At 36.3% G+C, this 20,709-nt stretch overlaps 1 protein-coding gene across 5 annotated transcripts in view; it reads left to right on the forward strand.

Moving 5' to 3' along the window:
* The window catches only part of TSPAN2 (tetraspanin 2), a 57,581-nt gene extending 40,662 nt beyond the window's left edge, over positions 1–16,919 (forward strand). For 3 of the 5 annotated variants that reach the window (XM_077842743.1, XM_077842741.1, XM_077842744.1), the window contains exons 7-8: positions 11,055–11,138; positions 13,457–16,919. In XM_077842743.1, the coding sequence (XP_077698869.1) occupies positions 11,055–11,138; positions 13,457–13,522 (150 nt within the window). In that variant the 3' untranslated portion in view covers positions 13,523–16,919. The remainder of the gene's footprint in view (positions 1–11,054; positions 11,139–13,456) is intronic. The other 2 variants (XM_077842742.1, XM_077842745.1) reach the window with 1 other exon arrangement.
* The last annotated feature ends 3,790 nt before the right edge of the window (positions 16,920–20,709 follow it).

Below are 20,709 nucleotides of genomic sequence, written 5' to 3' on the forward strand. Positions count from 1 at the left end.
GTCACACAGAGAGAGAGAGAGGCAGAGACATAGGCAGAGGGAGAAGCAGGCTCCATGCACCGGGAGCCTGACGTGGGATTCGATCCCGGGTCTCCAGGATCGCGCCCTGGGCCAAAGGCAGGCGCCAAACCGCTGCGCCACCCAGGGATCCCAGTTCTTTAGATATTTTGAATATTAACCCCTTATTTTGTCATTTGTAAATATCTTCTCTCATTCAGTAGGAATAAAAATTTATTTATTTATTTTATCATTTATTCATTTTGTTGCCTTTTAGTTTTGTTAATTGTTTCCTTTGCTGTGCAAATTTTTTTTTATTTTCATGATGTCCCAATAGTTAATTTTTGTTTTTGTTTCTTATGCCTCAGGAAACATATCTGGAAAAATATTCTACAGTCAGTGTCAAAGAGATTACTGCTCATGTTTCTAGGAGTTTTATTTTTCCAGGGCTTCTATTTAGGTCTTTAATCCATTTTGAGTTTATTCTTGTGTATGATATAATAAAAAAGTGGTCCAGTTTTCCCAGTACCACTTATTGAAGAGATCATCTTTTTCCCCTTGTGTATTCTTGCCTTCTTTGTTATAGATTAGTTGACCATAAAGTGTGGGTTTATTTTTGGACTCTATTCTGTTCCATTGATCTATGTGTCTCTTTTTGTGCCGTGACATACTATTTTGATTACTGCAACTTTGTAGTGTATCTTGAAATCTGGGATTGGTTTTCTCCAGCTTTGTTCTTCTTTCTCAACATTGCTCTGGCTATTGGGAGTCTTTTGTGATTCTAAAGAAATTTTAGGATTATTTGTTCCCATTCTGTACAAAATATTGTTGGTATTTTGATAGGGATTGCATTAAATGTGTAGATTGCTTTGAGTTGTATGGACATTTTAACAATATTTGTTCTTCCAGTCTATGAGCATGGAATGTCTTTGTGTCATATTCAGTTTCTTTCATCAATGTTTTATAGTTTTCAGAGTACAGATCTCTCACCTCCTTGGTAGTTTATTCCTAAGTATTTTATTATTTTGGGTGCAATTATAAATAGGATTGTTTTCTTAATTTCTCATTCTGCTATTTCATTATTAGTGTATAGAAATGCAACAGATTTCTATATACTGATTTTATATCCTGTGACCTTACTGAACTCATTTATCTATTCTAATAGTTTTTTGGTGGACTCTTTAGGGTTTTTTTAATATATAGTATCATGTCATCTACAAGTAGTGAAAGTTTTATTTCTTCCTTACCAGTTTAGATGCCTTTTATTTCTTTTTGTTGTCTGATTGCTGTGGCTAGGACTTCCAGTACCATGTTTAATAAAAGTGGTAAGAGTGGGAAAAAAGAAAAAGAGTAGTAAGATGGGATATCTTTATCTTGTTCCTGATCATAGAGGAAAAGCTCTCAATTTTTTCCCATTGAGAATGATGTTAGCTGTGGGCTTGTCACATATGACCTTTATTATGTTGAGGTATGTTCCCTCTAAATGTACTTTGCTGAGGGTTTTTATCACGAATGGATATTGTACCTTGTCAAATGCTTTTCTGCATCTGTTGAGGTGACCTTATGGTAAAACTCTCTTAGTGATGTGATATATCAAGTTGATTGATTTATGAATACTGAACCACCCTTGCACACCAACAATAAATCCACTTGAACATGGTGAATGATCTTTCTAAATATATTGTTGGATTTGGTTTCCTGGTATTTTGTGGAGGATTTTTACATCTTTGTCCAACAGAGACATTGGCCTGTAGTTCTCTTATTTTGTAGTGTCTTTGCCTGGTTTTGGTACAAAGGTGAATGCTGATCTCATAGAATGAATTCAGAAGCTTTCCTTCCTCTTCTCCTTTTTTGGAATAGTTTAGAATAGGTGTTAACTCAGGGAGCCTGGGTGGCTCAGTTCATTAAGCATCTGACTCCTGATTTTAGCTCAGGTCATGATCTCAGGATCCTGTGATCAAGCCCCACATCAGGCTCTGCACTGAGTGTAGAGACTGTTTAGGATTCTTAGTTTCTCTCTTTCCCTCTACCCTTCCCCCCACTCATTCGGGCTCTCTTTCTCTTTCAGAAAAAGAAAAGGATATGGATTAACTCTTCTTTAAACAAGTGGTAGAATTCACCTGAAAAGCCATCTGGTCCTATACTTTTGTTCGTTGGGAGCTTTTAAATTATTGATTCAATTTCATTGCTAGTATTTAATCTGTTCAAATTTTTCATTTCTTCCAGATTCAGTTGTGGGAGGTCATGTTTCTAGAAATTTATCCATTTCTTCTAGGTTGTCCAATTTGTTGGCCTATGATTTTTTATAATATTCTCTTATAATCCTTCATGTTTTTATAGTTGTCAGTTGTTTTTTCTTCTACTTTGTTTATGATTTTGAGTTCTCTTTCTTTTTCAATGAGTCTCACTAAAGGTTTATCAATTTTGTTGATTTTTTGGAAGAACCAGCTTCTGTTTTCATTGATCTGTTCTACTGTGTTTTTAGTCTCTGTTTCATTTATTTCTGCTCTGATGTTTATTATTTCCTTCCTTCCACTGGCTCTGGGCTTAGTTTTTCTTTTTTCTAGCTCCTTTCAGTGTAAGTTTAAGTTGTTTGAGATTTTTCTTGCTTCTTGAGGTAGGCATATATTGCTATAATCTTTGCTCTTAGAACATCTTTTGCTGCATCCCAGAGATTCTGGAACATTGTCTAATCATTTTCATTTGTCTCCATGTATTTTTGTTTATTTTCTCTTTGATTTCTTGGTTGACTCATTCATTGTTGACTAGCATGTTATTTAGCCTCCATGTATTTGTGTTCTTTCCAGATATTTTCTTGTGATTGATTTCTAGTTTCATACTGTTGTGGTCAAAAAATATGCATGATGTGATTTCAATCCTTTTTAATTTATTGAGATGTGTTTTGGGGCCTGATATGTGACTGATTCTAGAGAATGTTTCATATATACTTGAAAAGAATGTGTATTCTATTCTTATTGGATGGAATGTTCTGAATATATCTATTATGTCCATCTGGTCCAATGTATCATTCAAAGCCACTGTTTCCTTGTTGATTTCTGCCAGGATGATCTATCCATGGATGTAAGCCGGATGTTAAAGTCTCCCTACGATTATTGTAAACTATCAGTTTCTTCCTTTATGTGTGTTAATAGTTGCTTTATGAATTTAGGTGTTCCCTTATTAGATGCATATTTACAATTGTTATATCCTCTTGTTGGATTGTTCCCTGTATTATTATGAAGTGATCTTCCTTTGTCCTATATGATAGTCTTTGTTTTAAAGTCAATTTTGTCCAATATAAGTATTGCTAGCCTAGAATTTATTTATTTTTTTGCTTCCATTTGCATGGTAAGGTTTTTCCACCCCTTCTCTTTCAATCTGCATGTATCTTTAAGTCTAAAGTGAGTCTATTTTAGGCAACATATAGATGGGTCTTGTTTTTTTATCCATTCAGTCCCCTTTTGATTGGAACATTTAGTTCATTTACAATCAAAGTCATTACTAATAGGTATGTACTTATTGCCAATTTGTTACTTGTTTTATGGTTGTTTTGTAAGTCATCTCTGTTCTTTCTTTTGGTCTCTTCCCTTGTGATTTGATGATTTTCTTAATGATTTACTTGGATTCCTTTCTCTTTATTTTTTGTATATTATTACAGGTTTTTGATTTGTGGTTACCACTAGGCTCATATACAACATTTTATGCATATACAATCTATATTAAGCTGGTGCTCACTTCAGTTTGAACCCATTCTAAAAGTACTAAATTTTTACTCCTCTTCCTCCACATTTTATATGATGTCACACTTTACATTCTTTTATTTTGTGGATTCTTTGACTGATTTTTATAGATATAATTGATTTTACTGCTTTTGTGTTTTAATCTCTATACTGTTCTTTATGTCATTAATCTACTACTTTTATTATGCTTGTATTTACCTGTGAAATTTTTTCCTATAAATATTTGAAAAGTTACTCAGACAAAATAACAGGGCATAAGCAACACACATAGGATACTCTCCTGAAGTGCCAGGACCTCTTTTTATTAAAAAGCAGTTTCAAGAGCAGAGAACACAGCTGACTTTCTTAACACAGAAACAACCACAGAGAGGCAGACAATGTGAGGAGACAGAAATCTATCCCAAATGAAATAACAGGACAGAGCCATAGCCAGAGATCTAAGCAAAACATATATAAGTAATATGCTTGATAACATATTTAAAGCAATGATCATATGAATACTCACTGGACTTGAGCAAAAAGTAGAAGGCTTAAGTGAGACCCTAAGCACAGAGACAAGGAATAATATAGCAGAGATAAAGAGCTCAATAAGCAAAATAAGAAACATGCTTGATGTTCTTGAATAGCAGGATGAAAGAAGCAGAGAAATGAATTAGTGACGTAGAAGACAGAATAATGGAAAATAATCAAGCTGAACAAAAGACAGAGAAAAGAATTATGCAAAATGAGAATAGACTTAGGGAACTCAATGACTCTATCAAACATAATAGCATTCATATTATAGGAGTCCCAAAAGAAGAAGAAAAAGAAGAGAGAAAGGGGGCAGAAAATTCATTTGAAGAAATAATAGCAGAAAACTTCCCTAATCTTGGGAAGGAAACAGATATTTAGCTCTAAGAGGACACCCATAAAAATCAACAAAAACAGCTCCACATCAAAACATCTTGTAATTAATCAAAACATCTTATAATTAAATTGGCAAAATATAGCAATAAGGAAAAAAAATTTAAAAGAAAGACAAAAGAATTCAGTACAAGCGAAAACCCATAAAGCTAGCAGGAGATTTTTCAGCAGAAACTTTCCAAGCCAGAAGAGAATAGCATGATATTTCATGCTGAATGGGAAAAATCTTCAGCCAAGAACACTGTACCCAGGAAGAATACTCTATCATTCAGAATAAAAGAGATAAGGAGTTTCTTGGGGAAAAAAAGTTAAAGGAGTTCATGACCACTAAACCAGCTCTGCAAGAAATATTGAAGGAGACTCTTTGAGTGGAAAAGAGGGAACAAAAGTGACAGTATAAAGGTAGGAAACACAAAAGGAATTAAAATGAATATTTCTGTAAAAAAATCAGTCCAGGAACTCACAGAAGAAGTATATGAAATATAATAACATAAAGTATGAGGAGGAAAGGAAAAAACAATCCATTCAAACTTTAACAACCATCAATTTAATATAGACTGCTACATGCAAAAGAGGTTATATACAAGCGTAATGGCAACCATCTATCAAAACCACTAATAAATATGCAAAGAATAAAGAGAAAGAAAGCCAAATATATCACTAAAGAAAATCAGCAAGCCATGAGAGAAAGATAAGAAAGGATCAGAGAAAATCTTCACAAGAAATCACAAAACAAATAATAAAATGACAATAAACATATAATTATTAATAATTACTCTGAATGCAAATGCAATAAATGCTCCATCAAAAGACACAGGGTGAAGAATAGATAAAAAACAAGTCCCATCTATATGCTGCCTACATGAGACTCATTTTAGACCTAAAGACACATGCAGATTGAAAGTGAAGGGATAGAGAAACATCTATCATGTAAATGGATGTCAAAAGAAAGCCAGAGTACCAATACTTCTATTGGACAAAATATTTTTTTTATTTTTTTTAAAGATTTTTTATTTATTCATGAGAGACACATAGATAGAGTGACAGAGACACAGGCAGAGGGAGAAACAGGCTCCATGCAGGGAGCCTGACACGAGACTCGATCCAGGATCCCCAGGATCACACCCTGGGCCAAAGGCAACACTAAACCGCTGAGCCACCCGGGCTGCCCCAAAATACACTTTAAAAACAAAGACTATAACAAGAGACAAAGAAGGACACTATATAATAATAAATGGGACAATCCAACAGGAAGGATCTAGCAACTGTAAATATTTATGCACACAATGTAAGAGCACCCAAATACACAAAACAGTTAATAGCAAATTGAAAGGAACTAATCAAAAATAATACAATAATAGTAGGGGACTTTAATATCCCAATTACATCAATGGGCAGGTCATCTAAACAGAAAATCAACAAGGAAACAATGGCTTTGAGAGACACACTGGACCAGATGGACTTAACAAATAGAGTCAGAGAATGTTTCATCCTAAAACAGCAGAATACACATTCTGTAAGTGCACACAGAATATTCTCCAGAATAAATCACATATTAGCCCACGACAAAGCCTCCAGAAATTCAAAAATCAAAGTCACACCATGCATCTTTCTAACCACGATGCTTTGAAACTAGAAGTCAACCACAAGAAAAAAAATTGGAAAGGCCACAAATACATGGAAGCTAAGTAACATGCAACTAAACAATGAAAAGGTTAACTGGGAAATAAGAGCAGAAATTAAAAAGTACAAGGAAACAAATGAAAAAGAAACCACAATGGTTCAAAACCTCTGGGATGCAACAAAAGCGGTTCTAAGGAATTAGAAAAACCCTAAAGACTCCACCAAAAAAAAAAAAAAAAAAAAAAACTGCTAAAAACAAATTCAGTAAAGTCTCAGGATACAAAATCAATGAGTAGAAATCTATTGCATTTCTCTACACCAATAGTGAAGCAGCAGAAAGAGAAATTAAGAAAACTCCCATTTATAACTGCACCCAAAATAATAAAATACCTAGGAATAAATGTAACCAAAGAGGTGAAAGATTTGTGCTCTGAAAACTATAAAACACTGATGGAAGAAATTAAAGACAATCAACACAAAGAAGTAGAGTGGCATTCCATGCTATGGATTGGAAGAACAAATAGTGTTAAAATGCCTATACTGTGCAAAGCAATATGCATATTTACTGTAATTTCTATCAAAATAACCAAGAGCATTTTTGACAGAACTAGAACAAACAATCCTAAAATTTCTATGGAACCACAAAAGACCCTGAATAACTAAAGCAATCTTGAAAAAGAAAAGCAAAGTTAGAGGCATCGCAATTCTGGACTTCAAGCTATATTACAAAGCTACAGTAATCAAAACACTATGGTATTGTCATAAAAACAGACACATAAATCAATGGAACAGAATAGAAAATCCAGAAATAAATCCACAACCAAAAAGCCAATTAATCTTCAGCAAAACAGTAAAGAATATCCAATGAGAAAAAGTCTCTTCGGGCAGCCCGGGTGGCTCAGTGGTTTAGCGCCGCCTTCAGGCCAGGGTGTGATCCTAGAGACCAAGGATCGAGTCCCACATCAGGCTCCCTGCATGGAGCCTTCTTCTCCCTCTGCCCATGTCTCTGCCTCTCTCTCTCTCCTCTCTCTCTCCCTCTCTTTCTAATGAATGAATAAATAAATAAAAGAAAAAGTCTCTTCAACAATGGGTGCTGTGAAAACTGGACAACAAGCAAAAGAATGAAATTGGACCACTTCTTACACCATACATGAAAATAAATTCAAAATGGATTAAAGACCTAAATGTGAGACGTGAAACCATAAAAAATCCTAGAAGAGAACACAGGCAGTAACTTCTTTGACATTGGCCATAGCAACGTGTTTCTAGATATGTCTCCTGAGGCAAGGGAAACAAAAGCAAAAATAAACAATTGGAATTTCATCAAAATAAAAAGCTTCTGCACAGGGAAGGAAACAATCAACAAAACTAAAAGGCAACCTACACAATGGAAGAAGATATTTGCAAATGACATATCTGACAAAGGGTTTGTATCTAAAATATATAAAGAACCTATAAGCCTCAACACCCCCCAAAAAAACAAGTAATCCAGTTAAAAAATAGGCAGAAGACATGAACAGACATTTCTCCAAAGAAGATATACAGATAGTCAACAAGCATGTGAAAAAATGCCCAACATCCCTTATGAGGAGAATGCAATTCGAAACTACAATGAATTGTCACTTTACATTTCTCAGAATGGCTAAAATTAACAATACAAGAAAGAACAGGTGTTGGTAAGGATGTGGGGGGAAAGGACCCCTCATGCATTCTTAGTGTGAATGCAAACCGTCACACCACTGTGCAAACAGTATGGAGGCTCCTCACATAATTAAAAATAGAACTACCTTATGATCTAGCAATTTCACTACTGGGTATTTACCCAAGGAATACAAGAATACTAGTTCAAAGTGATACATGCACCCTGATGTTTATAGCAGCATTATCGACAATAGTCAAAATTTGGAAGTAGCCCAAGTATCCATTGGACTAAGGAATGGATAAAAAAAAGATGTGAGATATATCTATATCTATATCTATCCACATACACACACACACACACACACACACACACACACACACACAATGGAATATTATTCAGCCATAGAAAAGAATGAAATGTCCCCATTTGCAATGACATGGATGGAGCTGGAGAGTTTAATGCTAAGCAAAATAAGTCATAGAAAGACAAACACCATTTGATTTTGTTCATATGTGAAATTTAAGAAACAAGCCAAGGAGGATAAAAGAGAGACAAATCAAGAAACAGACTCAACTATAGAGAACAAACTGCTGATTAGCAGAGGAGAGGTGGGTTAAATAGGTGATGGGGAAGTGATGTATGGAAGTGTTGATTACTGTATTGTACACCTGAAACTAATATAACACTGTATGTTAAGTAACTGGAATTAAAATTGAAAAAGAAATTTAAAGCAACTAGTGAGCTAAGAGTGTGTTCATGCCCTTTGATTCAGAAATTTCACTCCTTAATTTATTTTAAGGAAAAAAAAATCAGATATGGACAGAGGTATGGTATCACTGCAGTGTTATTCATAAGAATAAAATACTGAATAGGCCATTGATATTGTAACAATAGGAGAATTATGTACTATCATATGATGAATTGTTTTAGAGCCATTAAAGGCCACTATTTCAAAGAATTTTTAATGAAAGTAATTTTGAAGTCATAATTTTAAGTCTAAAAAGCACATAGTTGTATATAAATAATGAACTAAGTGTATGTTTGTGTTTAAGAATACACCAGGGGCACCTGGGTGGCTCAGTCGGTAGAGCATCTGACTTTGGCTCAGGTCATGGTCTCAGGGTCCTGGGATCAAGCTTCACGTCAGGCTCCATGCGTGACAAGGAGTCAACTTGTCCCTTTCCCTCTTCACTGCCCCTCGCCATTGCTTGTGCTTTCTCTTGCTCTCATTCTCTCTCTCTCTCTCCCAAATAAATAGAATCTTTAAAAAAAAAAAAAAAAAAAGAATACACCAACAAAGGCGGCTGGCTGGGTCGGGTGATGGAGCATGCAGCTCCTGATCCTGGGGTTGTGAGTTCAAGCCCCACATTGTGTGTGGAGATTACTTATGAAAAATAAAATCTTCAAAAAAAAAAAGCAAAAGAATACACCAACAGTGTTAGTGATTATCTTTATTATAAGAATACAAATATGTCTTCTTTTCTTTCTTTTAATCTGGAATAGTTCCCCCTTACCTGCAGAGGCTATGTTTCAAGATCCCCAATGGATAGGTGAAACTCCATGGGTGACACACTGCAAAAGCCAAACCACAGATAAGGGGGAACTACTGAATTTCCCAGATTTCAACCGTAAGCACATATTTCCTTTACAACTAAGCAAACCAGTACATGTGAGTTGTTCACAAAAAGAAGCTGACTGTGAAAGCAAGGAGGGAACGTGGGCAGAGCTAGAGGAAGACTGCAGTAGAGGGGATTGTTTTGTTTTAGGCTGAAGAACACAGGCATGGCATTATATGATGAGTGGAAATATCAACAGAGAAGGAGAGGCTGAATGCACAAGAAAAGGGGAAGATAACTGACAGTACAGGCTTCCTGAGGAGATGAGAGGGAATGAGATTTAGCTCCAATAAAGGGTTAACTTTCAACAGAGAAAGGTACTTGGTTGGCTTTGATGAGATGGAGGTAAGGGGCAGGGCTGCCTTGTTCACTTTGCATGATTGCTGCCTACAACAGTGCCTGGAACTGAATGGAGCATAGAAGTTTATAGGTGAAGAAGAAGGTTGAAGGATTTCTATAGGTTGACTATAGAACCTATGGAAACCATTTACTCCAGTTTAGTGAGACAGCCACTATTTAGTGCAGTGGTTCTCAAACTTTTACCAGAATGTATTATAGTGTGTTACTTTTTGTGAATCTGTATCCTTTTCTAAACTGTGAGCTCCCTAAGGGGAGAAGAAATCATGTCTTATCTCTATACCTACCATGTCATTCCAGTAACTCACTGAGGCGAGGTAGATGCTCAAGAAATGATTGTTGAATGAATGAATGAATGCGGTTATGACAGGAGACCTAATAATAGTGATAGGGATTTCATACAGCATATGTGAGTACTAGAGGGAGCTGACGAGTGACAAGTAAAAGGACGTAGACAGCCTAAAGACATAATTGCATGGAGAGCATACCTCTATACGTAAGAGGATTCCAAATAGAAACTGGAGAAATTAATTGTAGTGACAAGTGATCTGTTCTGCTCCCTATCCAATTATCCCTCATTCTTTGAATCTGACCTCCACAAGTCTCTATGGGGCAGATGAGACAATAGAGACCCACCCAGCACAGCCATCATAGATAAGAGTGGTCGTCTAATTGCTAGAGTTCTATTCCTTTGTTTAATTTAAACCAGTACAGACTTTTAAGCCTCTTACTAGGTAATACCTACCTTGCATAGTAAATTGGACCAAGTATATAGAAAGTCTTTTAAATTATTAATGACAAGACAAAAGCAAGGAGCTATTATTTGGGGGATATTTTACTTATTTTTATATGCTGAAAGCAAGAAGATGCCCCAAATTTTTAAATGCTTCAGGTCCTAGAATAGCTTCCTCCAGCCAGGTTTCAGGGCTCTGAAAGAGCTGTTGGCCTAAATAGGAACATTCCACCAAAAGAAGAGGATTGTATTTTTTTCCCCGATATACATTTTTGCTTTAAGGTTATCAAAATGGTGCTAAGAGAAGCGCTTTAAATGTGAGCAAGAAGCTGATGTGGATTAACTTTCACAGGATGCTCTGTAGAGAAAGAGAGGGTTGGATCAGAGTGATAATTCACAGATATCATCGTTTGTTATTCCTGACTTTTTTTTTTCCAAAACAGAATTGCATTGATGAAATTGAGGCCATAATCAGTGTTAAGCTCCAGCTCATCGGAATTGTTGGTATTGGGATTGCAGGTCTCACGGTGAGAAAGTTCCAGAACTTATCTTTTTTGCTTTCTAAGAAGCCTTTGCATCTTATTTGCCTTCGAGTGTGATATGTCAGTATTTTAGGAGAGATTTCTCATAAAAGACAGACACTTGTTGACAGGACATCTTCTAAGAACAAAACTCATTAGATATTATAGCAACACTCAGTTCTCTAAAATATGATACCAATTTTAACTTTAACCTAATTATGACCTTGAGTTTATCATTGCAATAACTTCATATTTTAAGGCCAACAAGCTTAAACTAAACAAGTGATTTCCAATTCTGGGTCTCTTCTTACTGTTAAACATTTAAAATAGCCTACCAGGTTAATCTCTCTCACCTATGATTTGCAGAAGCAGTGTAGTGCAATGATTAATAGTGCAAGCTTTGGCATCACACTGTCTGGGGTCACCTCTTACAAGCCCTGGGATCATGGAAAGTTTCTTACTTTCTCTATTCCTCAATTCCCTCATCTGTAAGATGAGGATTTTAATGTACTAACCTCATAAGATTGTTGTGAAGATTTCTGAAATGGGGTAATCCATATAGAGTATTGACTCATATAAAGTGTCTGGAAGATAGCACTCAGTAAATGCTAGCTCTGTACATAATCTGGGTGCTCCTGAACCCAGAATCCAGACAAAGAAAATAACCTATGTAGAAGTGTGAAGCATAGTGCACCTAGGTACCTGCAGGAGGCTCAGTGCCTCTACAGTACAAGGGTGTGCAAGAATTGATAGGGACCATAGGACTGGCAAGAGAGGACAGTGAGGAGGATGTGAGGATCCACATAACTGTGCCCTTTTGAGAGGTTAGGCTTCATCCTTAAGGTAGAGGGAAGCCACCAAGGGACAAAAGGACCTGTGTTGCCATGTGGAGGTAAGTTGGAAGGAAGTGAGATTTGAGTCAGGCTAGTAAAGAGATGATTTCCACAGTCCAGGGGTTGAGTGATAATAGCTCATGCTAAGGTAGCACTTACCCTCTAGCTCTCTATGAAGATCAATTCATGGCATAAGCTAAGGCAGAGGCAAAGGGAATTGCAAGGAAAATCATGGAATTGGCAGTTTTCTGGGACACACAAGCATCTTCCCTCTTTTCTGCATTTAGAACTCAGAGGGGTGGGGCAGTGGGTGAAATACTATGCTGAGTACCTCCTAATGCAGGAACATCTCTCGGCCCTCCTCATCTTCTATAGGGGTAGCCTAGTTGCTATTCTGTTGCTTCCTGAGGACAATTTTGAGGCAGAAGATCTGAAAATGTGCTGAATAATAGAGGTATCAAAGAGACACTCATAACAATTCTACAATCTCAATGAGCAAGCATCCTAGAGACAGTAACCCCTGACTCAAGTAGCAGGACAATACTGAAAAAGTTCCTTTCTGAGGGGATCCCTTTAGAATACAACCAGGACGAAGTAAGGGCTGTATCCAAGTTGACAACCACACTAAAGGGGGAAGGCTCGCTACTGGTCATCTTGAATCAGCACCCCCTGAGCTTCTGTAATTCCTTTCTTCTTAAGGTAAGAGTTGCACAATTAGCCAAATGTCCATTAGGTGTCTCTCCTGCCATATGTGGTACTGAGTTGTGGCAGCCAGAAGCTTGGAGCCCTGCTCCAGGTTCTCTTAAGCCTACCTCTTCCCTTCCGTAATAGCAGATAAGTCATGTCTTTTTAAGTTTAGCATTTATAGATTCTAGTCTGATGTAGGTTAGGATTGTGGAGAGAATCATAAGGTCATGGTACATATTTCTTTAAACAAACATTGACAGTAGTTTATTAACATGGTACCCACAGATAGCATTCCATAGGCTCTGAGAAATTGTAGGGGAAATGATTGACAACAAGAAAGATCTTTTGGTATCCTTGTATTCAAAACCATTGGTTTTTCCCAGTGTTTGGCTTTTCAAAGAATTATCCAGGAGGCAGAATATGTCAGTAATACCATATTTCAATATCTCAGTTCATACTTTCAGAATACTATTGAGTTAAATAGTGAAGCAACATTTATACTTTAAAATGAAGCAGGGAAAATGAAGAGATGCTCTACTTTGTAATATGTGGTCACTGTGGCAAAAATTCAGAGCTTTTCCAACAATAGGAAACTATTTAGACCAAAGTGTAAACAGCCAATAGTTGACATGTTAATATGGAAGTCTTTAATCAGCAGCCATAATTAATATATATAAAAATGCCACTTAAAGCCAGTAATTATTGGTATAATTATTTGTTAGACACCCATGCAATTTACTGACTTTTTAAAAAATCAATTTCTATCATTTGAATGTCATTAACAAGTGGTTCCCTCTGTTTCAGATCTTTGGCATGATATTCAGCATGGTCCTTTGCTGTGCAATACGAACCTCGAGAGATGTGATATGAAGCTACTTCTACATGAAAATTGCAACCTAGAGCTTTCATATGACTGTCAGCAGAACTTTCTCCTGGCTCATTTTTAATATTCAAAGGACATTAGGATCTAAAATAATATGCTGTTAATTGTACATTTGCACATGTATGTATGTTTGGCTTGTTACTCATTTACCCCTTGAGTGAATGCTGTGTATGTTGACTGAGAGCATATTCGTGTGTGATCTGTGTATTTCTGGTGTATGCATTGTATATAATGAAATCTTTGCTGGAGATTCCTGATTCTTGTTATGTTAGAGGAACAACCTATTTGACTCTCAGAAACAAATGATAAATTTTTGATAAACTTTAAAACAACGTAGCTATTCAGAAGAAATGATAATAGGTCATTTTCTCAGATTTTAGCCATAGAAAGTTAGATACAGAGAATCTAGGGATTTCTGGTTCACAGAAGCAATAAGCTACAAGAATTGAGAGATCTTGGTGTAGTGCTAAAATTGACTGCATCTGAGTTAGATGTAAGGGTTTCCTGGGATTTTTTTTATATACATACTCTCCCCAGAACACAGTAAACCACAGTTTTAGAACTAAACACATCTGTAAAACTAAATATAGCATGGAAAATCTAATTTGAAGAAGTCATACTTTCCTCGTATTTAAAAATAAAAACCTCCCTCTGGAAAGAGTGGTCACACAGACAATCATGTGCCCTATAAAACTGAGTGTCTTTAGGACTTTAAAAAAAAAAAAAACTTTTAATAACTTTTTAAGGAAATTTTTTGTTCTTATATAAATACATTTAAATAATGCTTTATTACTTTCCTTTTCTGACTCTGCTCTGAACTATAGCAATCCTCATATGAACAAAAGGGCTTTTATCTCAAATTTTTCTGTATTTCTCCAAATGTACAGATTGAAAGACTAAAGCAAGAGATCTGGCAGTTGCAAATAGTGGGAAAGAGAATTTCTACTGGCACTGTATCTATGAAATACCTCATAACTTGAGTTTACATATTTTCCTAATTTTTTGTATTTTTCTTATTCACCTAGAGACTTCATAGATTTTGATCTCCCATTTTCATCCTTTAGAATAAAACAAAATCCTTAATTCAAATATTATATCATAAGCACCCTTGACCAAACCAAAAGAAAGAAAAGAAAAAAAAAAAAAAAAGAAAGAAAAGCATCTACCAGTTGTGCGCACACGCAGAAACAAGCTAAGTAAATTAAAATACTTAAACACACAGAACAGAGATATGTTTTTTCTGTGTAAGTCTCCTATAAAAATAAAATTTTCATATTCTTTATGGTCTTGATACGTCAATTTAGGTGTGTAAACCCAAATTTAGGATCTAAATTGATATTTTGGCCAATTTTTAATAACAGTACATTTAATAGATCATGGAGGGGTTTTTAAATTATATTTTAAAAGACTACACAAAAATGAAAGTACTAGGGACTTTCAAAACACACACACTTGTGAGAACATAAGTCTTCGGGTGTGCACTAAAGGAAAATGTACACCCCCAAGAAACTTTTACAAAACATTTTGCTGAAAAGACTTAACCACTACAAATAGTCTCATTGGCATAGAAAACCACACTTCTGCCATACTTTTGACTGCTACTAACTTTGGAGGAAGCTTTTCTAGAAAAAAAGATTGAAAGCAAGTTAAAAATTGAATTATACTTTACTGTGTCCATAACTAAAGAAAAGATATTTTTAAGAAAATCACTTCTTGAAATAGATGTCTATACCCTAGTAGGTGAGAAATAGAACCTTTTAAGCCAAGACTAAACAGTCCATTTCTCTTACTGGCTTTAGTTCATCCTCTACCTGAACATAGGTCCAAGTGCTTAGGTTTCTTCCACCTCAGAGTTATCGCTGATTCAGGTATAGAGTTTCATTCTATACCTGAATTAACAACCCTAAAGAAGACTACAATACTTAGAAGTATAAGAGTAGGAATCTGTTCCATCTATGGTTAATGTATCCCTCTTGGGAGTAATGTTTCCAAAATATGTACCACGAGTAAAATTAGAGAATCCCACCCCTGAGTGAGGGTAGATTTCTATATATCATATATATATATATATATATATATATATATATATATATCCTAAATATATATATATCTTGAATTCCTATATATCTTGAATCTATAAGTGTTTTGATTCTATATATCTTGAATATATAACTCTTGAATATATATATAACTTGAATATATGTATGCATGAATGTGTGTGTATGCAGACATGTATACATATATGGGTACATATAAATGCACACATATATATAAATTTTTGGTTATGTCTGTTTACCTGAACTGATTTGAGATCAGACCCAAACATATTCTTAAGCATCTGGTACCAAGGCACTAAAATTAAAATTTCTTGATGAACATTTTAAATTATTTCAAATTAAATTTTCTATGTACTGGAATTGCTTGTTTGATTTATCTTAAAAGTCTATCATATACACACGTTTCACAACTTATCTAAATGTCCAACTACCAAACAATGTAGTGTAAAAAAAAAAAGAAAGAAAGAAAGAAAGTGTAGTAACCCTTCTATAGTGTTACTATGAGAAGCTAAACTTAAAAGCAACACCCTAAGGACCTTCATGCAAATAGTTATATTTCAATTAGCATTGTCTCATCCAACTTCTACATCTCTTCCCCAGCATAGCTCCTTTGTTTCCATGTTTCGCTCTGTAAAGCTGCACACCTGCACACTGACATGGGGGCCATCGTGGTCCACCACACAGTCTTCAAGGATAGTTACTCTCCGTTCCCCATGTGCTCTGTTAATAGGTTTGCTTGATGAGAACAAGGCTTGTGGGAAGAAGGCAGTGAAGGAGATAGCATATCTTCCCTTCTGAAGTAAGTATCAAAGATTAAAAGGAAGAGGCACCCTTGGGAATTCAGGAAGTGCACCCCAACTTTCCTGGTTCAGTGCTCTGTTGACATCCCCTTTTGACCACCACCCCATGATACCAGCAACCCTTTTTTACCCACCCCTATGTGGGAGCATTCCTAGGCCCCTGAAGCTAATCAATTAACCACATCATCTTGATTTGGATTCATCAAAATCAAATTTGTATTAAGGTGTATTTTAAGGGGAACAAAAGGTTTCTACTTTCAACATGATTCTTTTTTTTCCTATAAAATGTATCAGTAAGTTATTATATGTAGGTGTCCATTGAAAAGTAAAAAGACTACACTAATGCAAAATGTTATTAATCATTTTGTTGGTATCCTCACTGTCAACAAAAGTTAAATACATTCCAGGAAACCACTATTTCAATGGCTACCTCCTAGGGATATGGAAAGCATGAAATTCAGAAGTAAAATGTCCTGAATGTTACAAAGCAAAAGCCATGCTGATTTCATAAAGTTTTTAAAAACCCATCTGAAGCTTTGGGATTTGTTTTCATTTTTTTTCTTGTATAATTTAATGATGGTTTTACTTATATTAAATAGAAGAAATTTAAATTAAATTAAAAGAAATAACCAACCATGAAGTTAGCAAACCTGGCAACTAATGAATATTATCTAAATTGTTATAATTATATTGATGAGAGTTTCTGTTAATTATAAATCAAACATGCATCATCATGCACAACTGAAGATCCTTCTGCATGATACCAAATACCTATTTGAACCATTCACTTGTTGGATTAATGAATAGCTTTTGATGTATTTCCCAATTCTATTTTAATTCAAAGACTTGACATCAATAGCCATAGCCAGAATCCCTATATTTACCTCTGGGCCTGCTCTGCCTTATAAGATGCAACTGACTCTAATACTAGATTTTTTTTTTTTTTTTTTTTTTTTTTACTTTGCTGGGAGTACTATTTTATATGTTTGAAAAAACTCTTCAGGAGATAGTGATATGCTAAGATGAACAAGAGAAGTCTGCCTTCAAGGAGTTTAGAGTGGAAAAAAAGCAAATATAATTCCCATGATATGATATCCATTAACCATGAGTAGACCCTCTCTACCTTGGAAAGGATGGTCCAGGAAGAGAGATTTTCCTGAATTTTGAGATCTCTAAACTGAGTGCTAAAGAACTCATACAAATTAGCCAAATAAGAAGTAATAGCAGTAGAGAAGAAAAGCAGATCACTGGGGGACAGACATCAAGTAGGCCCTGAAACAGACAACCTGAAAACATTCCAAAAGGGCATGTCAAGAACTAGGGAGATAAAGGACCCCGTTAAACTGTACCAAGGAGTCTTATCTTTGTATAGCTATCATTGGAAAGATTTTAAACAATGAGTTACAAAATCAAATTTGAACCTTTTAAAAATCAGTTAGCTTTAGCATGAACAATCATTGGAGGGCAAGGGCCAGAGGATTTCATGAGGATTCCCAGCTAATATACTGGGATTCCTATCAAGTAGACAGATACAGGGGAAATCAAGGGAAGGAGGAACCTAGAATCATTCCCAGGTCTCCTGATAGCTAGAGGATGGTGGTACCCAGGAGAAAAAGGAGACTGCAGTGATGAAGCAATTTGGAGATGACTAGGACATCCAAGAGGAAACATAATCAGGCACTGGATACATGCCCTGAGCTCAGGAAAGGAGACTAGGCTAAAACTATAGTTTAGCAATCTGCAATATAAAAGTAGTAGTGCCCATATTTGAACAATATGGGTAGTTTCATGTTGAAGACCTCAGTGAGAAAGTCTCAAAAACTAGAATCCTCTACTCCAGTAAAATTTAAAGCCCAAAACAGTTCTTTACTCCCCATCCATTCCTCCATCTAAAGCTAGAGGGTCTCTATCAGGTACCTGCTTTCCATCAATAGCTGCCATCTAAACCATATTTTATTGAAATAGGTAGTTTCTCATATGTTCTACATTTAACAATGTCCAAAGGGCCAGTAGGACACATAAGATTATCACAGCACTATTCCTTCTTTCACAAAATGTGCAATCACTCCTACAGCACAAAGCAAAATTACATTCCCAGAGGAAGTACAGTTCAGAACTACATTACAGTTGCCCGCTAGACCATCGCATGGATTTCTAGACATCTTAGAGAAGGGTAGCAAGAAAAGGAATGAAAAGAGAAAATGTTGACTTTGGCCTCATTAGGACTTATTGTAAATGCCATAGGTGTATCATGTTGTGAATCCAAATATATGACCATCACTGGGCCCTCTAGGGTAACAGAAAGGTCAGAGAAGATCAGGACCTATATATTGCACCATTAGTAAGTCATTGTCAACCTTACTGGAAACAGTTTCAAGGGAAGATAGGAATAGGAGTCAAATCATAGTGGGTTGAGAAGAGAATGAGAAGTGAGGAAATAGTGTAGGAAAGTTGGTATAGTCTGCATGTTTGTTTCCCTCTAAAATTCATGTGTTGAAATCCTAATGCCCAATGTAATGGTATTAGGAGGTGAGGTCTTTTGGAGGTTCCTAGGTCATAAGAGTAGAGCCCCCATGAATGGGATTAGTGTTCTTATAAAAGAGACACCACAGAGATCTCTTGCCCCTTCCACCAAGTGAGGACACAGTGAGAAGGACCAGCTATGGAGTAGGAAAAAAAATCTCTCACTGAACCATGACCACATTGAGCACCACAACCTTGAACTTCCCAGCCTCCAAAATAGATTTCTATTATTTATAAGCTACCCATCCTGTGGTATTTTGTTATAGCAGCCCAAACAGATTAAGATGGGATTTTTACACACAAAAAAAAATTTGGAATAAGAACTCAAAGAGAGAAAAGTAAATAAATAGAAGGCTGTACAGGCTCACAAGAAGGCTGTTTGCTTGTTTTTGCTTTTGCTTTTTTATTTAGGAAGGACTGAAGGATAACTTATGCTGAGGAGAAAAAGTCAATAAAGAGGAAGCAAGAGAAAAGAGAAAATAACAAAGTCCTAAAGGAATGAGGGATGGGATCTTTTGAAACCAGTGAGAAAGATGCTAAATCAGTCAGTACTTTTCAGTTGCAAATGTCAGAAACACAACTCTGACTAGTTTAGCAGTTATGATTAAAAGTTACAATTTCATTAAGAGTTGAAGCCAGCTTCTGATCAGACTTAAATGATATCATTAGGTCTCTCTCCTTCACTCTTTCTTGCTGTTGTCTGGGTTGACTTTATTCTCAGGCTGGCTATTTCTAGAAGATGCCAAAGATGGCCAGCAGTGGCTCCAGGCTCACAGCTTACAAACCCCAACAGGCCAACATTCCTCTTTGTCCAATAATTATAATAAAAGCCCTGAAACCGACTCCTACTGGAAGAGATTAGTTTACATGCCCATCCCTCAGTCTGTCAGGCCTCATTGAGCCTAAATAGCACGCCCACCTCCATCATTTGAATTGCAAACGTTGGTGGGGGTAGTACAGGGTGAGGGGCACTTGGAGGGATGACAGGTGGAAGTCCTGGCTAGGAGGTAAAAGTTGGGATGGGAACAGAAATGGACACCCCAGTGGAACTCACTACGCTTGTGGTCCCAGTGAGAGTCAACCCCTACTTGATCATCAACATCACACCCTTCCAGGAGGAGCAGGCCTTGTCCCCAGACCCAAATGCTGAAGAACAAAGCATGAATCTGCCCATGCCCAGCAGGTGCTCTGTGCCCTGTGGCTGTGCAGCACTCTGCAACCCGCCACTCCTCTTTGCTGGCCTACTCCAGCCCTGTTGTCAATCACTCTGGGTCCCTGAATGAGAAAGTACACTCCCAAGAGACAATGACCTTAAGCATCATACCTTGTAACCTGAGGATTTGGAAATCCTGGCTGGAAAAGACAACTCCAGAAAGACTCTGATGTCATTGGACAGGCCCATAATTATCAGGAATTGCTAACCACCTTTGTGCTGCAAAACTCAAGGGAATAGACTCTTGGATTTGTGTGATACATCTAAAGAAAGCTCCAAAGCCTGACTGCACACTGTCCTGTGACCTGAAAGTAAAAGTTTCTTGGAATTGAAGTAGACACATCTGATGAGACAGCTTTTCCAAGATGTGTGGACAGGTCTATAAACCTTTTTCTTGCTGTTGCTTCTTCTCTCTGCTTCTTCCATGGAAAGACCCGGTCCTTGTCCTCATTTCCCAAGCCCTTGCAAAAGAGGAGAACCTAGTCTTTTAATTATGGCCTTTCAGAAACAGCCTCATCATGATCCTGGGACACATTAATTTTCACTTTTTTCTGAAGAGTTAGAATTTTCAGAATTCACAA

The sequence above is a fragment of the Canis aureus genome, chromosome 12, assembly GCF_053574225.1.
Source record: "Canis aureus isolate CA01 chromosome 12, VMU_Caureus_v.1.0, whole genome shotgun sequence".
Lineage (NCBI taxonomy): Eukaryota > Metazoa > Chordata > Mammalia > Carnivora > Canidae > Canis > Canis aureus.